General features: G+C 38.5%; 1 protein-coding gene across 1 annotated transcript in view; it reads right to left on the reverse strand.

The window, feature by feature from the left end:
- Positions 1-24,003, reverse strand: part of LOC124289651 (mucin-3A-like) — a 55,815-nt gene extending 31,812 nt beyond the window's left edge. The window contains exons 1-7 of the mRNA XM_046726255.1: positions 23,973-24,003; positions 13,114-13,351; positions 11,389-12,796; positions 6,231-11,328; positions 5,137-5,321; positions 3,967-4,135; positions 3,310-3,503 (exon numbers count right to left, since the gene is read on the reverse strand). Coding sequence (XP_046582211.1) covers positions 3,310-3,503; positions 3,967-4,135; positions 5,137-5,321; positions 6,231-11,328; positions 11,389-12,796; positions 13,114-13,351; positions 23,973-24,003 — 7,323 coding nt within the window. The remainder of the gene's footprint in view (positions 1-3,309; positions 3,504-3,966; positions 4,136-5,136; positions 5,322-6,230; positions 11,329-11,388; positions 12,797-13,113; positions 13,352-23,972) is intronic.
- Positions 24,004-24,751: the final 748 nt, after the last annotated feature.

A 24,751-nucleotide genomic window follows, 5' to 3' on the forward strand; every position in this document is an offset into this window, starting at 1 on the left:
TCAACATGAATCATATTCTAATAACATATCTAATAAACATTTTAAGTTTGTAATTTACCTGACAAAATGGATCAACATTAATCAAATTGGTATGGAAACATAAACAACATGTCCGGATCTGTCAGCTGAACTGGATTAGGAATCAAAGATCTCCAGTTTAATAACAATATTATCTTAAAATTTGTGCATGAGGCCAAACAAGCTGAATTCCTTGGTACAGACTTTCCATGACCTAAAGCTTAGAGGGAGGAATCAATTAGAACAAGTATTAGATAAAAATTAAGTTGACTTAAGTTACTGATCATAACAAAAATGTAACTTTCAACTAAAGAACATGTACAAAAAAAATTGAAGTATAATCCCCAGGAAGTAGAGAACAAAAACTGGAATACATGTGGATCTACTGGTCGGGGCACAGATAAACCACAGTTGAGTAGATGCTTGTTTCAAGCAAGTATGGTGTAAACATCATACATATATGATTATAAAAATATGGAAAATTGTGCATAAAATTTCATTTTTTCGTAGTTGAAATGTAAATTTCTTTTCCGCTTAAGAACATATGGAAAGGTTTGAAAAAAATCATTTACATTTTACAAGAATCCCTAAACAAGAACACAAACACATCTAGCCTAAATGGAATCCTAAAATGCAAAAACTGAAAAGCTCCTACAAAATCTCTGAGAACACAATCCCAGCATTTCACCAGTTTACTGGTATGTACAGGAAGCACCTGCTCCAGGTTACATGAGTTCCACCCTCTGAAGCAGCATGTCATTAATAATACAGAGCCTCTTCCTCTCACCTCACTGCTGTTTTGTTGAGACTGATGGAGATAATCACACTACATACTGGGGAAGGGGCTGATATAGTATTGATGATCTCCTGCACTGGGCACAAGAAACTCACTCGTGAGGACTTCTTGGATTTCTGAGGTAAAGCTGATTCTATTTTTTATGATTTTACCATATAATATTTGTCACAGCAGTAAATAAGATATTGTCGAATGGATGTGAGTAACCTGGGTCTAAATTAGACAAGCTGGGTCTAAGTTAGTAATCTTCCCCCAAAACATTGTCTCTGTTAACATGACTGACACAAGTACCCCATCAAAGTACTCCCTACAATCGGCTGACCTTCCCTAGCACAGGTTTAAACCAGTGATTATTGGAAAATTGATTGTAAACTAGTTTTATGTGTGAGAAAGCCTAATGCCTAATTCATGTCATATTGAACTTAATAGTATAGCTTCATTTGGTCAGAGCTATCATAACTCATAAAAGAATTTGAAATTTGTGGCATCTCACAATTTGTAAAGAAAAGTAGATCCACACAAATTATCTTCATCATAATACTTTTGTACCAAAATCCAAAATTTGAAATCAACGTTCCTTTCCACTTAGCATATGTAATAAAAATTTATCAGCACAATGTAGTCACTTTCTGTTCACATTTTGCTCACTAGGTTGGTCAGTAACCAAGAAAGCAAATGATGTCATCTATTGCATAATAAATCTGTAGCATTCCAGAATGATGTCATGTCAGCCTCACGACTGTAAGCATTCCCTCCAATAGAGTTCTACAGAAAATTAATAATAACTTTTGTACATTACCAAATTGGTAAATATCTAAAAACAAAGACTTATCACTAACAACAGGAAATAGAAAAAAATGAAATTCATCTGACAAATATACACAAGCTATATGATAACTTTAGTAGCTAGTACTGAAACTTCACAGTGTAACTTCCCACTGAAGCTCAGAGATGTAATCAATGCCTGCTGATGGAGTACATCATTTAAATAATGTCCTTCAGTTTGTTACAAATACTGTGAGCTACATCTGTAACATCTGTATAATCACCATGGATACCACATACTGTTCAGAATAGCTCAGTTTTTACATCACCATGCTGTCACGCTACGTGCGCATATTAGCATCAAGCTTACACACTGACTGAACATGATATATTTTACTGCTCATACACTAGTACACGAGGGGCATGATTCAGTTGGAAGCCATGTCATGATACACTTTCAGGGATAGAAATGTAAAGTGAAACCTGTCTAAACCGGCACACCACGGGACCGAAATAAAATGCCGGTTTAGACAGGATGCGGGATTAGACAGTGACAATCATTTTCCAACATGGCTGCCATTTACACTCGACAATCACTTAATCTAGAGTGCCGAGAGGAGTGTATTGGATTAAGGGACCCTGATTGGACTGCTCATACCCATGTTGGCTTAGAGCGTTAGATTCACCGTGCAATCACTACTTCCTGATTATCTAGCGTGCCAAGAGGATTAATTAGTGTATTGGATTATGGGTCCTTGATTGGACTGCTCATACCCATGCCGGTTTAGACAGTGTTAATTACAGTTACAATTGCTTGTTGGGATTTGCTTCTAAAATGGCGGGACCAAAATTTTATGTCGGTTTTGACAGTGTGCCGGATTGGACAGGTGCCGGTGTTGGCAGGTTTCACTGTACTTGCTTCCCTGTGCCACAGGGCACTCATTAAGACGTTTGCCAATTGAAAAATATAGTATATATCAATTCTCCATGTGAAAGTGAGTGTGGCTTGTTGCACTTATATCGTGATGTGTGTGGTTTTACTTGTCCAGACTAGTTTTACAGAGCTAGCCAACTGATATAGATACAATGCTGAAATTTCACATATATACCCACTCAGACACAGTATACTGACTGCAAGCACACCAGTCTTTGTTTTTCTTCCCATAATGCCGAGCCCCACGCAGGGAAACAAGAAACATCTTTCAATATCTCATGGTGTGATAAGGCCGGGAAGCATACCCCTTGCACTCTCTAGGCTGAATTTCTATGTACCAGACTGCAGAGCCATGTCAATCTCATTTAATAACAATTTAACATGCGTACAATCGCCCTTTGCGTAAAGGTCTGACGACCATGCCATAGAAAGCTGCAACAAATGAGTGAACTTAACCATCCAAAGTTAATCCTGAAATGATTCATTTGAAGACCTCTTCTACAATGATTTTAAGAAACATATAAGCCATACAATTCACACTGTTATACCCCTACTGGTAATCCGTTTGTGGTCAATAGCACAGCGTCCATTTCTTAAGCTCCTTAATGAGATCCAGAAATTACACATGCTGGGCTTGAAAGCTTCTTGTTCTAAGAGTTCAGAAGCCTCTAATCTGATTGGCTGATTATTCACCTGACATGACCTCCTATTGAGGAGCTGTGAGGTCTTTAAACAGAGAGGTTCCATATTGGAGTAAAAAATGTTTAAGGTTTGATACAATGCTAAACAGTCTCACCTGAGCTCCATCCCGACGAACCTTCATCAGGTGAGGCTCCTCAGCGTCGGCGTTGGTCTTGCGGTTGCAGCAGCGGCAGGCAATACAGATGATGATCCAGATGATGATGATGAGTGCAATGGGTCCCAGCACTGCAGCAATGATCCACAACTTCCTGTCCTCAGCAGGAGGTTGGACCGGGATAGGCACATAGGCTGGGAGAAGGAGACAGAGATCATTTTAAATTCTGATCAGGACACATTAAGATAGGATTGGTCTTCAGCAACACATGCTTGTCATAAGAGGCGATTAACAGAATTGTGTGGTCAGGCTTCTGACTTGATTGACACATGTCATTGTATCCCAAATTGCGTAGATCGATGCTCAAGATGTTGATCACTGGATTTTCTGGTCCAGACTTGATTATTTACAGACTATCACCATATAGCTGGAATATTGCCGAGTGAGTCATTTAACAAACAAAATTAATTCATTTCAGTGCAGACAACACACATTATTTAACCTCCAACCTTGAGATGCACTTGTGTTCCATCTTAGCATCTTCCACACATCTGACACTATATGTACGTATGTTTTGCAAGAGTGTTTATATATAAAATACATACAGTTATGTTCTGCCGTAGCTTCTATGCTATATTCAAGACTACAAGTACTTACGTTCTGCTTTAGAGTCTACAACATATCCGAGTCCAAGGGCTACTTCCTGGTGGTCAAGCAGCTCCAGGGCGTCCACCATCTTGTTTGATGGAACCATCTTCCCATCCTTCTCAGCCAGGTAGGTCAGTTTGACATTGTTGGAAGTTGACTCGCGCTCAACATTCACAACCTGCAAACATCAAGTCAAGGTCATATATGATAGATATATCGTGGATTGAACGTGAAAGCATGAACAGGTTTCAGGGTTGCTGGAGCTTACCCAAATAATCAATTCTTGCTCAATTGTGAGTTAATTACTAATATTTCCCTCACATTTTGCCGCAGAAGTATTAAGTTTAAAAAATATTTACTTTGAAAAGATACAAATGATTGCTTGATATTTGATTTACCCTGACAATTACTGTTATAATTCACATATTGAATAACACTTTACTATGTAATTAGAGATGAAATACTATATTTACCTGAAAACATAAAACTAATCAAATTGTTTTTGCTAGATCTACTAATTAACATTATCAGCGAGAAGATTTGTAACAAATAGAACATTCAAAACCACATGTCTTAATTTCTGACAAATACAATCATATATTTTAGAAACATTTCACTCCATGGTGTTAATAAAAAGTCATAAAGTAATAAACAGAAAAATCTAGGGAAGCTGTTATCCCAAACAAAAGTGAATTGCATAGTCAAGGCGAGATATGACTGTTGCTTGAGTGAGAGTTTTGGCGGTTTCATCTGTCTTAGTTTACCAATCTGATGAAGATGATAGTGAGAAGACTGGCACATTTGGGTGACCTGCTTGTTCATGGTCATGCATTCAAAATTCAGTCTCGGATGCCATTTCAGCACAAAATGTGATGTCAAAAATGACTGCGTATATTTTACAGACACTTCTAGTAATTATAAGCTACCTACAGTTATTTCCCTTTCATTAAATACTGGGCACTGAGTGGTATTTCACTACTGCTTCATTTTACAATGGGTTACCTCCCCTTAACCAGACATTTTTCATTATTTTGACTACAGTCAGTTTTGTTTTTCCCACATGTAACCGTGGAATTATCTGCCATACTAAACTATACAGCTTTGTTACGAAATGCGCAGAAAATAACTGGTTCACATCCAACTGAAAGCATTTCTATGGCTACATCAAAGATCACATGCCTGTAGCTTGACACTGCCATCAGGAGACGATGCATATCGTTTGCGACGCTTGAGAGGCTGGTACGTCCCATTGTTAATCATCTGCTCGCGGGTGAAGGCCTCTTCGTACACCCCGGCCAACCTTTCCTCCATCTTATCCTTGAAGGCAGCAGAGCTCACGTCTTCTGACTGCCGCACCTTGATCACTGTAAAAGTGAGAGTGTGTGAGGGAGTGACTTGGGTTTAACACTCCTTTTGACAGTGTTCCATGTATATAGAGGCATGTATGCTTTCAGTGGAGGAAAGCACAAGTGATGTAGGTTAGTAATGATTTGTTTAGTGTGAAAACCAGGAGGAAGGGTATGGTGCTGATCAGGGCTCCAGATAATTTTTCAACATCAGGAGTACGTACTCCTTATTTTTTCAATACAGGAGTACTGGAAAACCTTAAGAGTATATTTAGAGTACTGAATGGGATTTAATGGAGTATCAGTAATCTTGTGCTTCGTTTCATGTACGCACCACAACATTGCAATAACAAATAAAACAATACATTTTCAGATAAATACGTCTGTAAATGATTCTAAGACCGTACACCATTGCTGTGGTGCGTATCCGCTACGTTTTCCAAATTATTTCCTATCGTATCGTACTTATTTTATATCCGTACATATGCCGATACGACCCTTATCTGGAGCCCTGGTGCTGATGAACCTAGAAATAAAAGTCTGGCAATCTGGATTCAAACCCATGTTTATAAGTTTCTTGTATGCCCAAGGGATACAATTCTGCACAGAACATGTGACACAACAGATTACTATTCCACATGTGTTCCACCAGTAATAGTTGACGAAGCATGTATTGAAACATATTTCCTTCAAGTGTTTGGTTGCGCCCTTAGAATTTCATCCTACCAACAGAAACTGAACGTAGAGAAACAAATAAAGGAACACAGGAAAATTCAAGTGTTCCTTTATTATTTTGCAGTTTTCATCACTACAGCGCTATTCAAAGATTGTGATGAAAACTAGAAAATATTAAAGGAACACTTGAATTTTCCTGTGTTTCTTAATTTGTTTCTCTACGTATATTATTATTACATACTCTAAACTCACCTGTGTTCACCCAGAATTCCTTGAGAGCATCACTGGTGTTGAGTGATGGGGTAGTGGTTGGTATTGGCGGCAGGACAGACGATGATGGTGTTGCTGAAGATGATGATGTGGGAGAAGGGAACAGTGATGACGACAAATCCATAACAGAGCTTGATATTGGTTCAGTTGAGCTTGGAACAACTGTAGGGATGACATCAGTTTGAGTACTTGTATCCACTGACACAATGCTGGATATGTCAGTCTGTGAGGATGAAACCATGGAAACAGAACTTGAAAATATCACATTCGTATCACTTGCTGGTATTATCACAGATGAAGATGGAGACAACACTGGGCTGCCTGATATGGACGATGACAGGATAGCAGTAGGCACAAAAGTGGTTGAATCTGGCTGTAAAGAACTGTCAACTGATGACCTTGACTCAAGGGAGGTTACTCCAGTAATTGAAATCGATTCTGATACCATGCTGCTCAGAGATGGTAACACTGTAACAGGCACTGAGAAGTCTGAGATCTGAGATGTATCTACTGAGACCTCAGCAAAACTCGTCGTAGTTGCAAATAATGAGCTGCCTAACACAGATACTGTTGTCTGAAATATGACTGAAGACACATCCGAAAATTTAGATGATGGCAAAAATATTATCACACTACTGCTCACAGATGAGGATATTGTACTGCTTTCCAAGAAATCAGAACTTAGGGATCCAAATATGTCTGAGGATGCTCCTGAAGGTTCTACAGATGAGGAGGAGCTCACGAACTGAGGAGATCCAGTAGCTGAGATCTGGGACATCAGAGCACTTGGTGTTGATATGTCACTTCTTGTGAATAAAGATGATATGTCTGTATATTCTTGGCTTGATATGATTGACAAAGAACTGACAATTCCAGTTGGTGGAACTGGGGCAAAGCTGCTCATTGGACTGGATGGAGAAAAACTTGGTGAAGGAGAAAATAAGCTGGTCTCAGATAAACTTTGGAATGGCAAAATGACACTTGTCAGAAATGAGCTCTGTGAGGGCAAATTGGTCCTTGTTTCAAAGGGTATTTGTGTAGGCAAATTTGTACTTGAGTCAAATGAAGATGGTGAAGGCAAATTGGTGCTAGTTCCAAAAGATCCTTGAGTTGGCAAACTGGTACTTGTGTCAAATAAAGACATTGAAGGCAAATTGGTGCTTGTTTCCAATGGACTGGGTAGAGGCAACATAGAACTTGTGTCAAATGAAGATAGTGAAGGCAAATTGGTGCTAGTTTCAAAATGTCCTTGTGATGGCAAATTAGTACTTGTGTCAAACAGAGATGAGAGATAATTTGTGCTTGTTTCAAACGGTCCCTGTGTAGGCAAAATGGCACTTGTGTCAAATGAAGACATTGAGGGCAAATTGGTGCTTGTTTCAAAAGGACTGGGTTGAGGCAAAATGTTACTTGTATCAAATGAAGATAGTGAAGGCAAATTGGTGCTTGTTTCAAAAGGACCTCGAGTAGGCAAAATGTTACTTGTGTCAAATGAAGATAGTGAAGGCAAATTGGTGCTAGTTTCCAATGGACTGGGTTGAGGCAACATGGAACTTGTGTCAAATGAAGATAGTGAAGGCAAATTGGTGCTTGTTTCAAAAGGACCTCGAGTAGGCAAAATGTTACTTGTGTCAAATGAAGACATTGAAGGCAAATTGGTGCTTGTTTCAAAAGGACTGGGTTGAGGCAACATGGGACTTGTGTCAAATGAAGATAGTGAAGGCAAATTGGTGCTTGTTCCGAAAGGTCCTTGTGATGGTAAAATAGTACTTGTGTCAAATATAGACAATGAGGACAAACTGGTGCTAGTTTCGAAAGGTGCTTCTGATGGCAAACCACTACTAGATTCAGTCACAAGTGAAACTGTTGAAGAGGCACTGAAGCTGCCCAGTGACAAGGTTGTAGGCACAGGAACAAATCCTCCAGAATCAGAGCTGACATCTGAGGCAAATAAACTCCCAGTTGATGTCAAGAGGATGTCAGATCCAGAAGGAACAATGTCAGAGGCTGATGATCCTGAGAACGTTGGTAAAACTATTCCTCCTATGGATGAGTTTGTAGACAGATCTGAGCTGCTGACCAGGAATGCTGAACTGCCTGTTGGTGTAGGTGACTGTGAAAACAGGAATGTACTTGGCTTTGTGGTATCAATAAAAGTTGAATTGCCTTCACTTGAACTTGACACTGAACTAAAATCAAAAGCTACTGAAGTGGAGACAGTAAAGCTTTGTGATCCAGTTGCAGTCATGGACAGAAGCTCTGTAGGTATGGAGTCACTGAAGAAAGTTGTCTGGCTTTCCATCAAGGTGATGATTGGGATCGAAGGTCCACTGCTTAACTCGGATTCTGATGCTGACAGTGAAGATGCTGCATAACTCATGGATCCCATGTTTGATGACACAATATCACTGAATCCTGACAATGACTGTGTTTCAAAGAGTGACGATGATGGTTTCAGAAGAGATATATCAAACGAGGAAATTGCAGATGACTGTTTAATAGTTGGGAGGATAACAATGGGAGCTGTAGAAGGCTTTAAAACTGTGCTGAATTCAAAGGAGGCACTCTCAGCAGTGCTGATGAATGGGTTAGGGAAGGTGAAGGAAGGTGTTGAAACAGCTGTAGCAAATGGAGATCCAGTTGATACATCCACACCAGAGGGCAACAGAAGAGAAGAATCTGAGAATCTGCTTCCTGGAATGTCAGTAGTGTCTGGTAATAGTTGAGAGCTGATCAAAGTGGTCTGGACACTTTCACTTGCATAAAGCGAGTCACTGATGTATGTTCTAGATGACTCAGTTCCTGTTGCTGTGTCAGATCCCATGATGATTGGTAGTAGAGGAGATGATGCTATGGACTGCCCTTCAGATCCAGAAGTCGATGGTTGAACTGTACCCAAAACTGACTCTTGAGATGATGTAGATAATGAGTCACTCAGAAGTGTGATACCAGTAAATTCAACCTCAGATGATCCAGGCCCTTGTACACTTGATGACAGTTGTGTCTGAGGAACTGTGGAGGAGACATCACTGATTGATGGAACAACAATAACAATACTTTGGCTGGAGGAGAATATTTCTGTTGATGGAGGAGAATCTGAGGCTTGACTTGATACAAGATCAGTTTGAACAGTTGATCCTGACATTGTTCCAAAGACATAAGTTGCAGATGAACCGACAGATCCTGAATCTGGATTCGATATCCTGCTGAACTGGTATAAGCTTGAGGCAGCGAAATCAGTTGAACTTTGGGAAACAGACACTTCACTTGAGCTGAAAGCTTCACCTACGACACTGCTGAACTGAGCTTGGAACAAGCTTGAATCTGCTGTTTCTAGCAAACTAGAAGAAAGTATTCCATGTGTTTCATGTGGTGTGAAGGACATACTGGCCAGTTGGGTAGATGATGACTCTACCGACACAACTGTAAAGACAGCAGTTGGGTTAGGTGTACGGAATGTAGGTTGCGCCGATTCAGTGTTGGACATAAAAGTTGACACTATACTCAGACTTGGTATCAAGGACTCTGTAAAGGACGATTCCTGGATGCTAGCATCAGTTAAAGCAACATCAGATGATGAGGCTGACCCAGTACTGGGAGCAGTCACTGACAAAGTGTATGTGAATATGGTGTCCGACTGATGGGAACTTGATCCCAGTACTCCAGCTGTTGGTGCCGCATCACTGGACTCAGATGAAAACAAGCTTTCTGAAATCACACCTGTCTGTTGCTGAGATCCTGAAGTAGAAAGGAAACTTTGCATATTTTCACTACTTCCGTAGGTTTGAAATGAACTTCCACCAATTCTAGATGACAGAATCTCTAGTGTTGATGTCACAGATTCGGTTGCAAGATTTATCTCTTGTGGGAATGAACTAGCCAATGTACTGTCACTGATACTTAAAGATGGAAAAGTTTCACTTTGTCTTCCAGATATCTGCTCAGATGACAGGCTGTTTGTGGAAGCAATAGTATCTATACTTGGTGTTTCAGTTTGGGTCTGAAGTTCCACACTGTTTTCCGATGTATACAATATTTCACTAGTCAGTCCAAATAAGGCACTTGAGGCATCAAATAACAGTGTGGTCTGTGACTGGTCACTGAATGAACTGGATTCTTTTGATTGTAATTCAGATAAGAACGATGTAACATGTTCGCTTATGCTTGCAGTCTTAGAAGGTGAAGAACTTTGTGGAAGGAGTGTACTAAGCTCTGGGATGGCATAACTCGATGATGAGATCACATCTTCAGACACAGGGGCAAATATACTTGTGGACAGGCTACTTGCATCATAGCTGGCTGCTATAGACAGTGATATACTTAATGTAGGACTGTCTGTTGAGGTTGCAAAGATTTGGTCTGAAGTCTCTGGTATTTGACTAGGTGTTGTTATTTCTGATAAAGATTGCACATTAGTTGACACAAAACTAAAACTATTTGTATTTACAGACACAGGTGAAGGCGTTCCTTCTGAACTTTGCATAGAAGATATTGTATTGGTTGTTATTAGGCTTTCTGTGGAGTCAATATTTCTTGTACGGAATGTATTTAACACAGATTGGTCAGATGATGGGAAAGAGCTCTCTGTGGGCACAGCAGAAGTTTCTGAGGGCACATCAGAACTCTCACTTATATCTTGTGTAGCTATAGAGCTAGTTGACAATGGAGAAGATTGTATATTCGAAGATGCTTCTAAGACAGATACCAGAGAAGTTTGATCACCAAATGATGAAGCACTAGAATCCAGGACCTCAGTACCATCAAATGTTGAGGCTGGTGCGACAGTTGAAGATGCAGTTGAAGAAGCTGAGGCACTTGACAGCTCCGACTGAGCACTGAAGAGTAAACTCGATGATACTGGTGCACTGGAAAGTGCTGGTGACACAGATGTTGATAAAATTTGTCCAGATGACACTGAGTTCTCTGATGACTGTACTGCAGAATATGAACTTGGCGGTATTTGCCCTGTTGTTTGTAACACAGAACTTGAAGTTAATTGGACTTCAAGAGCAGCACTTGATGATATTTGCCCTTGCAGCACAGAACTTAATTGATCCTGTAGCACAGAGCTTGAAGTTACCTGCTCTGGCAGCACAGAACTTGAAGTTAATTCATCTTGTAGCACAGAACCTGATGTTACCTGCTCTTGCAGCACAGAACTTGAAGTTAACTGGCTTTCAAGAGCAGCACTTGATGATATTTGCTCTTGTAGCACAGAACTTGAAGTTAATTGATCTTGAAGCAAAGAACTTGATGTTACCTGTTCTTGTAGCAAAGAACTTGATGTTACCTGTTCTTGTAGCACAGAACTTGATGTTATCTGTTCTTGTAGCACAGAACTTGATGTTACCTGTTCTTGTAGCAAAGAACTTGATGTTACCTGTTCTTGTAGCACAGAACTTGATGTTACCTGTTCTTGCAGCACAGAACTTGATGTTACCTGTTCTTGTAGCACAGCATTTGATGTTGCCTGTTCTTGCAGCACAGAGCTTAAAGTTAATTGATCCTGAAGCACAGAACTTGATGTTATCTGTTCTTGTAGCAAAGAACTTGATGTTTCCTGTTCTTGTAGCACAGAACTTGATGTTACCTGTTCTTGCAGCACAGAACTTGATGTTATCTGTTCTTGTAGAACAGAACTTGATGTTGCCTGTTCTTGCAGCACAGAGCTTGAAGTTAATTGATCCTGAAGCACAGAACTTGATGTTATCTGTTCTTGTAGCACAGAACTTGATGTTACCTGTTCTTGTAGCAAAGAACTTGATGTTTCCTGTTCTTGTAGCACAGAACTTGATGTTACCTGTTCTTGCAGCAAAGAACTTGATGTTACCTGTTCTTGTAGAACAGAACTTGATGTTGCCTGTTCTTGCAGCACAGAGCTTGAAGTTAATTGATCCTGAAGCACAGAACTTGATGTTATCTGTTCTTGTAGCACAGAACTTGATGTTATCTGTTCTTGCAGCACAGAGCTTGAAGTTACTTGATCCTGAAGCACAGAACTTGAAGTTAATTGATCCTGTAGTGCAGAACTTGATGTTATCTGTTCTTGCAGCACAGTACTTGAAGTTAATTGATCTTGTAGCACAGAACTTGAAGTTAATTGATTCTGTAGCACAGAGCTTGATGTTATCTGTTCTTGCAGCTCAGAGCTTGAAGTTAATTGATCCTGAAGCACAGAACTTGATGTTATCTGTTCTTGCAGCTCAGAGCTTGAAGTTAATTGAGCACAGAACTTGAAGTTAATTGATCCTGTAGCACAGAACTTGATGTTATCTGTTCTTGCAGAACTTGAAGATTGATTTTCTGTTCCTGTAGCACAGAACTTGATGTTATCTGTTCTTGCAGCACAGTGCTTGAAGTTAATTGATCCTGTAGCACAGAATTTGAAGTTAATTGATTCTGTAGCACAGAACTTGATGTTATCTGTTCTTGCAGCACAGAACTTGAAGTTAATTGATCCTGTAGTGAAGAACTCGATGTTATCTGTTCTTGCAGCACAGAACTTGAAGATATTTCCTCTTGTAGAACAGCACTTGATGTTCTTTGGTCTTGTGACACAGAAATAGGTGCAATATTTTGTTCTTGTGCAAAACTTGATGCAGTTTGCTCTTGTGAAACAGAGCTTGATGCAATATCATTTTGTGAAGGAGAACTTGATGCAGTTTGCTCAGATGCCTGCTCCAGCAACACATAAGTTGATGTATATTGCTCAGATGACACTGATTCTTGTGACCTAGAACTTGATTCAACATTTTGTATGGATGACTCTGGTATTACAAGTCTTGATGAAACAAAACTATTGCTTGGTGAAGAATCAACAACACTATCAGTTCTGGAAAGTTGAAAACTGCTCAGTGCATCTGACAGAGAGCTTTGGTCTGAGCCCAAGCTTGGCAAATGTGTAGAACTTGTTAAGGCTTCATTGAAGGATGTTTCTAGTTGAGCTGATGTTGGTGAAGTTTCTGAAGATGTGTCACCAGTAATGGCTGAGAGCACAGTGCCTCCTTGTGGTGCTGATGTAGTCAGAAGGTCAAAGCCTGATGTTGGAATGTCAAGGTCAGTCACTGTCCTGCTTGGTTCCAGCAACAATAATGTAGTTGAATCTGTGGACAGAAAACATGAAATAAGTCCAATGACTGACTGACTGAGTTTAGATTTACGCCGCTTTTAGCAATATTCCAGCAATATCACTGCAGGAGACACCAGAAATGGGCTCACACATTGTGCCCATGTGGGGAATCAAACCCGGGTCTTCGGCGTGATGAGCTAACGCTTTAACCACTAGGCTACCCCACCGCCCCAAATAAGTCCAATGAATTAAATAAGACTATTATAAACATACGGTGAAGTGAAATAGACTTCAACATAAGGTTCAAGATTTTTGCACATACTTAGCAAAGTGCACGTGTGCATTGTGCCTGCTTCTACTTAACTCTGACTAATTCAAGGTTAATACAGGTTATCAGCCATGAAATTTAAGGTTTCTTCAATGCCCAATCCACAAGTTTAAGGCCCTATAGAGACACACAGAAATATAAATATTTGAAAAAAACAGGGGAAGTAACTCTTTGATACATCGGTACTGCTGCAAAAGTTTTGCTTTGCAATCGAGATAGATAACACATATTGTCATTGCTAGGTATCTTTAATGGAATAATTTCCTGTAAAATCATAACTTCACAAGTTTTGTAAAATTTAGCGTCTTTTCAGGGCAAATCACTTGCAATTAGGGCCTTATCAAGTCTTAAACAAATTAAAATCTCAGTGGTTTCTAATGAAATAATACTTTCAAAACTCTTTATAAGCATAACAAATTTCACTTTTGCTAAACTCACGAAATTATTTAGCGTAATATCACATCATATTTTCCTTATCATTGCCAAAAGGTCCCATTGTTCATTGGTGAAATGATCTGGAAACCTCAATGCTCACTAAGATGCACAGGTTGGTGTTGTCAGTGGGTTTTTCATTCCGTTTCAGTTCTGATGCACTCAGTCTGTGAACAAACTGTTCACTATGATCCAATGAGTTGTTCAGGATATTGCTTGGCATAAATAACAAATATAGTTCAGGTTCAAACAAGAAACAAAACCTTGTACACACTGTTACAACAACGCATCAAGAGCCTCCCACAAAAATTTCAAACTAACTTCAGGGGTGTTGACAAACTTTCAAATAATTATCAAGACCAACAAATATGATTTTTTTCTCCCTCCGGTCTAAAAGAAAAGCGTCAACTGATGGTCCCAGAACAATGACTATAGTATTGGGCTTTCACACAATGACAGAAATGGTTAAATCCTATCTCAAACACACTCAGGCTTAATTCCTGAAATTGTGTTGTGTCTTGTTTGTCTTGCTTCTGTGCACAGTAAACTGTAACCTGCTACTAGGCATTCGCTGGCCCCGAAGTGGGAAGATTCTTCAGATATCCCCCTAGGCCTCTCAACACAAAGACAGGGACCTTTAGCCCCTATTCCAGCCCCTCAGATTACCAAGTCACGCCTCCTCCTAGTGTCAACATCCACAAAAAACAAAGGAGTAGAGAGGCCACATGAGATCCTTCAACATTTCGTGACAATGGCACCAATAATTTTTTTACAAAGAAGAGCAAAAAATTGAGAAACCTCTTTACAAAACTCTTGTCGCACAATATTGCTGCAGATCCTAAATAAATACCCCTGTTAAACAGGACTGAGTAGTGCGAAGATGGTACAAAATTTTATTTCGTACTTGAAGGATTAATAGTACATGTATGTATTCCTGCATTTCATATCCCAGCAACCTATGCTTGGGGCAGGAGGCGCTAAATGGATAACTGACTTGGTTGATCGCATCATACAATTATGGTGTAAATGACTGCTCATAATTATTATCCATCACTGGATTGTCTGGCCCACAACTATTTCAGGCTCCCATCATATAGCTGGAATATTATTAAGTGTAACATTAAACACGGACAATATAATTTGTCCTGATCTTGAAGTTGGTTGGGAGGAAAAATATAATTGTTATCATCATCATCATCATCATCATCATCATCATCATCATCATCAACCTGAGATTTAACAATAGCATGAATAAGGATATTTACTTTCACTTGGGGTTATTTTCCATTTTAGTTCAACCTGTCTTCGTTCAGTGAAGTGACAGAGTTTCATTGCCAGTCTGTCTTATGATGAACAGAGTGAGTGAGTGATTATTGTTTAACTGAATCAGCAGTCTTGCAGTATGTTGAGTATGACAAGCAGGTACAAAGGACCTGTTCTTCCCATGAATGCCTGCGAGGCTGTCCTACATGAAGCCAGACAGAGGCTTCCTCCTCACATTACACAATCAAGGAAATTGTCAATCTTGTCTTGAACCTTTTTTATAGGCATGTTACAGGCTGCGGAAATTGTCTGTTTGACTAACACAGTTAAATGTCAATGTCCAACATTTACCTGACATTTGTGGGAGACAGTTCAATTAGCTAATCAGCTTTCCAAGTGAGGATGTGAACCGCCACATCTGACATTTGCATGTTTGTCAAAGACGTTAAAAAGCTTAACTTACTGGTTTTTCACTTTGTTTGTAGACCTCCAGAAACAAAAAAAGCCTTTTGGAACAGAAAGTTTGTACAGTTTGCTTCTTTTAGAATTTATTTTGTACTGATAAAAAATATTATGTCTACAAATTCCTAACTGTGCTAGAATTAAGTCTGAACTTCAACATTTTCAAGGATTTTTGTCACACCTGACGATAATGTGTTCAGTAAAAGTGTGTTTGTTGTTTAATTCAGCAAGTTTCCACCTGCACTATGGTGGTCTGGTAGCAACATGGTAAACAATCTAGTCGGGACTAGCAATTAAAGTTATCACTGCACTAAAATAAGCTCACAAAAAACTCAACAATTTCAGGATACTCATTATTTCTAAAACTTGACTTAAAAATGATTAACAATATGACATATTTATCATTTTTGTTAGCAGTTACAAAATTCTGTGAACAGAAGTGTGTCCTTCAGATAGACTTTTTTATTCATATTTAAGGCAAGAAACATATAAAAAAAACACACATTAATTTGCATTTATAAATCAAAATTATGTTTGCCACAGTTTTTCAGAAAATGAGCAATAAATCTGGAAACTAAATAGTAAGAATTATCTTTTATTAAAATTGAAAGTGTTTCTGTGAATAATCACATCTGGACCAGCCAATCTAGTGATTGACATAATGAGCATGATCAACGTCATAGGAGTACGGTATGATGCCACACTATAAACCAAATTGCCTGGTCTGAAAACCCAATCCCCCTGTCACCTCTGATGTCCAGCATCAATGGCTACCAGTTATAATAAGAACTGCCTTGTTGTACTTACATGATGGTAATAAAGGTTGCTAGCTAAAATACAGCAATAATTACAAATAAACTTTTTCACGAGCAACAACAAAATTTGAAACCCAATCATCCCTGAATATTGACATCTGATTGATTGACAAGATAACTTAAGCTTAATCAAACAGCTTTTTATGTTTTCTATCAATTTTTAATTTGTAAGAATATTTTACAAGGGCAGATTGAAGCAAATCAGTAAGATAAATCTATTGTACCAGTATCACTTCTGGTATACACTCAACCCTGGCTCTAATGCAGGAAAGGCGGTAGAGTAGCCTCATGGTAAAGGCGTCCGCTCATCACGCCGAAGACCCGGGTTCGAGTCCCCACATTGGTATAATCTGTGAAGCCCATTACTGGTGTCCCCCGCCATGATATAGCTGGAATATTGCTAAAAGCGGTGTAAAACTAAACTCACTCACTCACTCTAATGCAGGACACATCAACTATGTGTATATCTTTCATGATACGACTACAAATCATAAAATTAAAAAGCAGGACTGTCAATATAATAACAAACTGTAAACTACATCCATAAATAACGTCTACATCAACATAAGTTACAGTTCTTCCTCCGCCTCATAAATTCAGTATTGAATGAACACATGGTGATGACAACGCTGACAGAAAAGTACATAAATCATGCATTATGATGAGCGTTAATACAGTGTTTAAAAGTACACTTAAGGTGATAATGGCATGGTTAAAATCACAATGGCAAAGTCTAAAATATCTTCCTGGACCTTGAATGGTTCACTGAGAAATGGAATTTTCCTGACAACAATACTGACAATGTATGAAACCAGTGACATTCGTACAATAGCCAAAGGAAATCTAAGGACATCTAATTCTTTAATCATTATAGTAACTTTGTCATGGCATGGCAGGTACCCTTGAGTAAGGTGACCTCCCAAAAGTTAGACTTCCCAAAACTTAGACGAGTTAAAACAACAAAGGTTATGGTTGGTTGCACTGAGGTTCACTACACTGTTACCTTCGTTAATTAATGGACTACTCCAAATATACTAATCCAAACACAAAGAGAAGCTATTAGGATAATGACAATGACTTTATTTGACATGAAACAAAACAATTTGATTGTATTTTTGTTAATATGTTACTTTACAACCAACCTATGTTTAAAAACATAATTATTAAGTGAATAATGATGAACATAATAAAAGATGAACACCATCTCGTTAGTGTATGGGGCAGGTTCATTATATGAGTGGGTAAGACTAGGTTGTAATCACGTCTGACTTTTGGGACGTCTAACTTTTGGGAGTAAACCTTGAGTAATTATAAACTTACCTGGGGATTTCAAAAGGGAATTATCAATGTCAATGAGAAGAGAGGGGAAAATGTTATATACTTAGTAACAACTGTCTTGCCTTGGTGTAGTTTGAAGATGGATGTCAAAAGAATTTGTGTTGGCACCTTAAACTCTGACGTGCACATCTGAAAAATCTTAATGAGTGTCCCATGACCCTCTTGAAAACTTCGGTATTTCAATCAGTGCAATACAAGTGCAACTCTCACACTATCCCACCTCTCACAAGGTACAATGTCAACGACGGGGCTCAATGTGAGAGTGTTTGATTTGTGGGTTTAACCCAGTATAACTGACATCTTTATCACTTCCTGACATGAACAACCACTATGTGTCACTCAGATATGACTGTGCAATTGATATTTTTCACAATAAACTTTCTCAAATACACAGACTTTCATGTGAACTGTTTTTAATCAGCTCTACAGTACATCAGAATATGAAATACGTTTGTGACTGAAATGTCTGAATGATTGACAACCTTCACATCACTTTCTCTGACACTATTGTGTCAGAATATTTAACATTCACTGAGTCTCATGCTGACAACAGCAATATTACCCACAACATAATTGGTTAAACTCTATGCAGAAATTCATTTTGTATAACTTTAACGTGAGTGAGTGAGTGAGTGAGCAAGGATTTGAATTGATCAATTTGAAATAAAATCGGTGGAAAATTGCCATCCCTGCTGCAGGTAACTCCGGAAAAAGACATCACTCATTGTTCCGATGTTGGGAATCAAACTCCGGGTCTTTCACATGATGAACCGATTTAACCATTTACTAAGGATACCCATCCTGCCAAAAGTGGGTTTTAACACTACTTTCAAGAACACTGCCCTAAATAGCAACATACATACACATGTATAGCTGATTATTATAATAATGGCATGCCCAGAGGTTCCAACCACTGACCAGCTCTTTAGGCAGACTCTGTCCACAAGTGAGTGAGTGAGTTAGTTTAACGCCGCACTCTGCAATATTCCAGCTATATGGTGGCGGTCTATAAATAATTGAGTCTGGACCAGACAATCCAGTAATCAACTGCTCGAGCATCGATCTGCGCTGACCAAGTCAGCGGCCTGACCACCCGATCCCGTTAGTCGCCTCTTACGACAAGAATGGGGTACTGAAGATCAATTCTAAACCGGACCTTTGCGGGTCCTGTTCACAAGACCACAGAGGCTGTTCTTGCATTACTAGTAGCAACCCATAGCAGTGTGGTGTTATATCAGTGCATTGTTACAACTACTTGTCAATGCTGTCATCCATTGTTTATGAGCTAATGCCTCTTGGGTAACACGCTGGGTAACACACATTTACCTTTATTTTCCCAGGAGAAAAAGTAACATATACAATAACCTAATCATAATTAAGAATTATTGATTATCTGTCACCCATGAGAAATATTGAATATTTGTGAATATTTCCTTCCTTTTAGCTTGTAGAGTTTCCTCCTAATATTACATCCATAACACAGCTGTTACGTGTCGATTTAAAAATTTAAACAATTAGTCAACTCAGAAATCCATACACCCATGCATTCACTGTGAAACAAACAACCAAAAATTGTTAAATAATTAATAAGTGTATTGTAAAATAAATGAGTTTTACAAATCACTACCTGAGATACAATGGTGTACACAACTGAATAAAGTGGCAGTACAAAATTCAATGGCAGTATAAAATTAAACTGCAGTGATAATGACTAAAGTCGGTGATAGTATTATATGTCTAGCAGTATGTGGTCAGGCTTCCATCATATGGTATAGGCTCGAGTGTGAGTGAGTGACGTGGGTTTTACGCCACTTTTAGCAATATTCCAGCAATATCACAGAGAGGGACCCAGAAATGGGCTTTCCACAATATACCCAAGTGATGAATCGAACCCGGGCCTTTGACCACACTGTCCCTCGGCCCTATTTGATAGTATGACTAAGTAACCTTCCAGAATGTTCTATACTCAGCTGGAGTTTTCTAGATTACAGACACCTAACTCTAAATGCATCTAAGTAAAGTAACTTGCACATCAATGCTTATCTTTGATCGTAATACATTCCTGAGAACTGATTATTGTTAAAAAATAGTGTAATGAACCGAATCTAAAGAGAAACAAGGTAATAAACATGATAAAAGTACAACATTGTTCAACAATACACTGCACTGCCATATTACACAGCCAGCGCATGACAAGAAAACTAGTTGTTGATAATGACCTCTCAAATATGACACAGTTTCTACTTCTAGAAGTACCAGCTATTTCAACCAATGACCACATTTCATAATAATAATTGCACATCAAGTATTTCAAGAATGTTTCATGCTCATGAAAATGTTAATCGCTTCTGTCAAGCAACAAAAAGGCCTATCGGACAGATTTTATTCCGATGGAAAGGCCATTTTAGTTTGAGCTTTTGTTTAAATTTGAGGTTTTAAGGAAAGTCAATGCCATGACCTTAACTGTTCCCTATACAGAAACACTTGTATCATGGTTTCATGATGTGATAGTATATTGATGCCGCATTCCCCAGTCCAACTACGGTAATAGTGAGTTAATATTTAACGTCACATCGGCAATATAACTACAGTAACAATAAGTAATATTTCTTGTTATCTGTTGTTATTGAATATCAAAATATGTGAATCTGTATGAAAAGTAGTTAGAAATACCATATTTTCTGCTTGTACAAGAGGTCAAAGTAACATTCATTAATTAAGGCTAATCTACCAAATGTTTATCTTTCTTTTTTGACAATGGACTTGTCTCAGAACCAGCCAAATGTCCACATGTCATGTTTTCACAACATTACTGTCCAAGTTTTATATTATATCACAACAAAGTGTACCACCAGCAGTGTAGAAATATGCGTCCAGTATGCCTAAACATGTAGAATGAATGCAGAAAAAGTATATCTTGTATCCTCTGGGACACAAAATAATGTCCACCGTACTAAATTCCCAACAATAACTTGAAACAGAGATTTACAGGACGCAAATCCTATACGCATAAAAATTGACAATGGACGCAACAAAATTTATTAGCACGTCCACAGGGACTGAGAAAAAGCCCAAATACTTTTTGTAAAAGTTCCAATCAAGTGACAATAAGTTATCACTGAGTTTGCTACTAGCTGGGTTATGGTATTTTTGCAATTTAATTACTGTAAAAATGTGATGATCATGATACACAATACAATAACAGTATTAATAATAATATATAAGTGTCTAGGACCCCCCCATTTTGTTGTCCAGGAGCCCTGAAAATTAAGAGTATGAGTCCCAAGGACCCTCAAATACAGGACTCAAGGTAAAACCCTGCTTGAAAGTACCTGTAATCAAATTTGTTTGATGAGCATTCTAGAAGTTGGTGACTCAAAAATGAAACATACAACATTATGGATGACAACTTCTTATTTATTGCATAGAGCGACGTTTCGATGTAGATTCTTACTTCGTTATCAAGACACACCTTTAGCTTGATAATGATGTAAGAATCGAAATCGAAATGTTGCTCTATGCAATAAATAAGAAGTTGTCATCCATAAAGTTGTGTTTCATTTTTGTAATCAAAGTAATCATTAAATTTTACAGTTAGGTAACATCACACCATTCCAGTACTTTACAGGACCCTCATGGTTCCTGCAAGGACCCTTGCAACTAGTGACTGAGGGTTCTCGGGATCCTTTGTTAAGTAGGTCAGTGTCAAACCCAGATATAGATATCTATGTCGCAACAATTGTCACAATATTTTCTTGCATCCATCCCACATCAGAATGTACAGTTTGATTTGGTCACATGACATGGGTTCATTGATTCCAAAGATGCTAGCACAATATTTAGTTGCTACTCACCACCAACAAGAGTTTATTGTCTGATCAGCGTATTTACTATTGTTGCCCCTATAACCTGGGTCTACAGGATACTTCGGAAAAATCAATCTCATTACCTGTGTACATAAAGAAACTGTGTTGTCATGACAACAAATCTATACTGTTAAATTCTCTTTTCATGTCCTCTTGAACACTTTGAAAACACAAAAACTGTTTTATTGCACACTGCTTATTTGCATGCGGGAAGCTGTCAATGTTGCATGTTGGGACAGCATAGACTTAAACATGATCTTGACTGCCTTAACAAAAATAATGGCTTGCAAAGACAAACATATGGTGTTTGGAAAAAAGCTCATTTTCATTCAGTTTTATTGTGACATCCTTTAATCAATGTTGAACAAGTTGAAGAATGCCCTTGAAAATATCAATATTGATAATCAAGGATACTGTGATGCTACAAAGATTGTGTCTATTCAAACCTGATGCTAAGACAGGTATACTAATTATGCTAATGTGGTATTGTATAACATCTTTAGGCTATACCATACCAAACTCTACATTATACTACAATCCATTGATTAGCAGGTAGTTTTAGAAAGGATCGTTCAGTGCAGATAGAATCATATGGCAGCTGTGATTGGATGATTTTGTGGAAGATGTTTGTGTTTTCTAAATGTGCATCCATCCATTAAATAAAACTGACCATGTTTTTCAATATTTAGTGCTCTTATTTAACATGATGACTTATGCTGTATGTGACCGGAGATATTTTGAAGCAGGTGAACATTTTGTGGGTTCAATCTGTTTACACCCACTTGTCGTAAGAGGCGACTAACGGGATCGGGTGGTCAGACTCGCTGACTTGGTTGACACATGTCATCAGTTCCCATATCTATGCTCATACTGTTGATCACTGGATTGTCTGGTCCAGACTCGATTTTTATATAGCTGGAATATTGCTGAGTGTGGCGTAAAACTTAACTCACTCAATCTGTGTATCATCATATATGTGGAAAAGGAACTGGTTAAGCAAGTAATTGAATTGTTTACATCTGTTTTAAGACCAGGCTGCGCACACATGTAATAGCTTTTGAGGGCTCAATTAATTAAAATCTATATATAACATATACTCCAGAAGTCAATGGAAAATATTTGGTTTTGTGTATTTACCTTTAGTATCGGAGGAGACAGAGACGACATGGATTTAGTGCTTTAGAAATATACACATTAATATTACAAACGTGGATTTACAAGACAATCAATCATAACGATTCCCTAGTTTGCTGGCAGTATGGTATTACTGGTAGTGGCCTAGACGTAGGGATCCACACATAACGTGTTGCTGTAGCTTGGTTCACAATGCAGTCTGAAGCATCAAAGTATCACATGTAAACACAAGCTTTCTGTGAAGTGTGTAAATCTTTTGTTCTTTAAGACTCAGAAATTTTCAGCCACCACTTGGAAAAAGAGGTTGAAAATTTGAAAGTTGCCTCCTTCCTTGTCACTGAGATAGATAACACACGTTTTAATTTCTGAAAACCCAAAGATATTTTTGAAAACCTTATTGTGCAACAAGCATGTTCCAATGTTTATTGTCCATGTGTTTTCCATTTTAAACTGTAGTAGCTTCAAACAAACGCAAGTAAAACGTGATTTTCAAGAGTGCCCTGAAGACTGTCTGAGCATAAACTAACTTTGAAATTAGTTCTAGCTGTGCTGCTGGCATTCTATATGAAAAGACTCTATCTTAGATGCTGATTTATTATCACACATACACACCCAGTTCGGCAAAATAACGCTGCTATTCTTGCTTGAAATAGACTATTCTTCATGTCTTTTATACGAGACTATTTCTGATATGAAGATAAATCTATACAATAGACCCACAGTGAGAGGCCATTCAATACTTCACGCCAGTCCCATTCACTCAATATCAGTGTAATTCAGTAATTCGTAAATCGTTGCAAGAGGCAAGATTTATTTCAAGCTTTGCAACATATCGGACCGAGCTGAAAGCAGGTGAGTCAGCTCATCAACCAGTTCGACGAGCAGCTCGACAACCTCCCTGGCTCAAACAAATTGGTTGGCCTAGGTATTGACATGTAAATAAATGTCACAAGCCTGTGTACATCTGATGATTCAACAACACACCCGTCTCCTGACCCGCCTATGGGCACCACACACTGTCCTCCTCTGTCAGACCGATTGGCGACATTGTGAGCTATAACGTGGGTTCATCCTTCTTAAGATGTAATGATGCCCAAATTGGACAGTTGCCATTGCAAACACGACTTTTACCTGTACCCCGAGTGTCAGTATGATTGTGGGGAGATAATGGATGTAACTTTTAATGTTCAATAAGTTACAAAAGGCTGTTTTCAATGAGAGTTTCCTTCAAGATGATCATATGGTAACATTAGGGAGTTTAATTATTATTATACAATATTTCTATAGCGCACATATCCAAGCAACTTGTGCTTGCTCAAAGCGCTGGTATTTTTTCCCTCAATCATTGGATGTCAATCTCAACGGCACAACGTGTTACCAATCTCAACTCCCTGGGGAGTATACAACTCTTGCAGCACCGAGTTATTGTGGCTTTCTCATCCTAACGAGTTATCAATGTTCAATGTGTGACAGCTACAATACTTACTATATGTAAATCCTTTTGATATGATTTTCTATGAAAAATGGACCCAAGTTGTAACTAATTCATGCAAATTTTGAAAGACTAGATCAAGAAGATATCTGTGTTTGCCTCTTGCCTTTCAAGCTAATAGCAAATAAATGAGTTTAGTTTTACGCCGAATTCAGCAATATTCCAGCAATGTCATTGTGGAGGACACAAGAAATGGGCTTCACACATGGTACTCATGTGGGGAATAGAACCTGGGTCTCCTCGGCGTGACGAGTGAACGCTTTAACCACTAGACTATCCACCTAACAAGAGGAACATTTGGAAA

Source organism: Haliotis rubra, unplaced genomic scaffold, assembly GCF_003918875.1.
Source record: "Haliotis rubra isolate DU_JTF1 unplaced genomic scaffold, ASM391887v1 Scf446, whole genome shotgun sequence".
In the NCBI taxonomy this organism is placed as follows: domain Eukaryota; kingdom Metazoa; phylum Mollusca; class Gastropoda; order Lepetellida; family Haliotidae; genus Haliotis; species Haliotis rubra.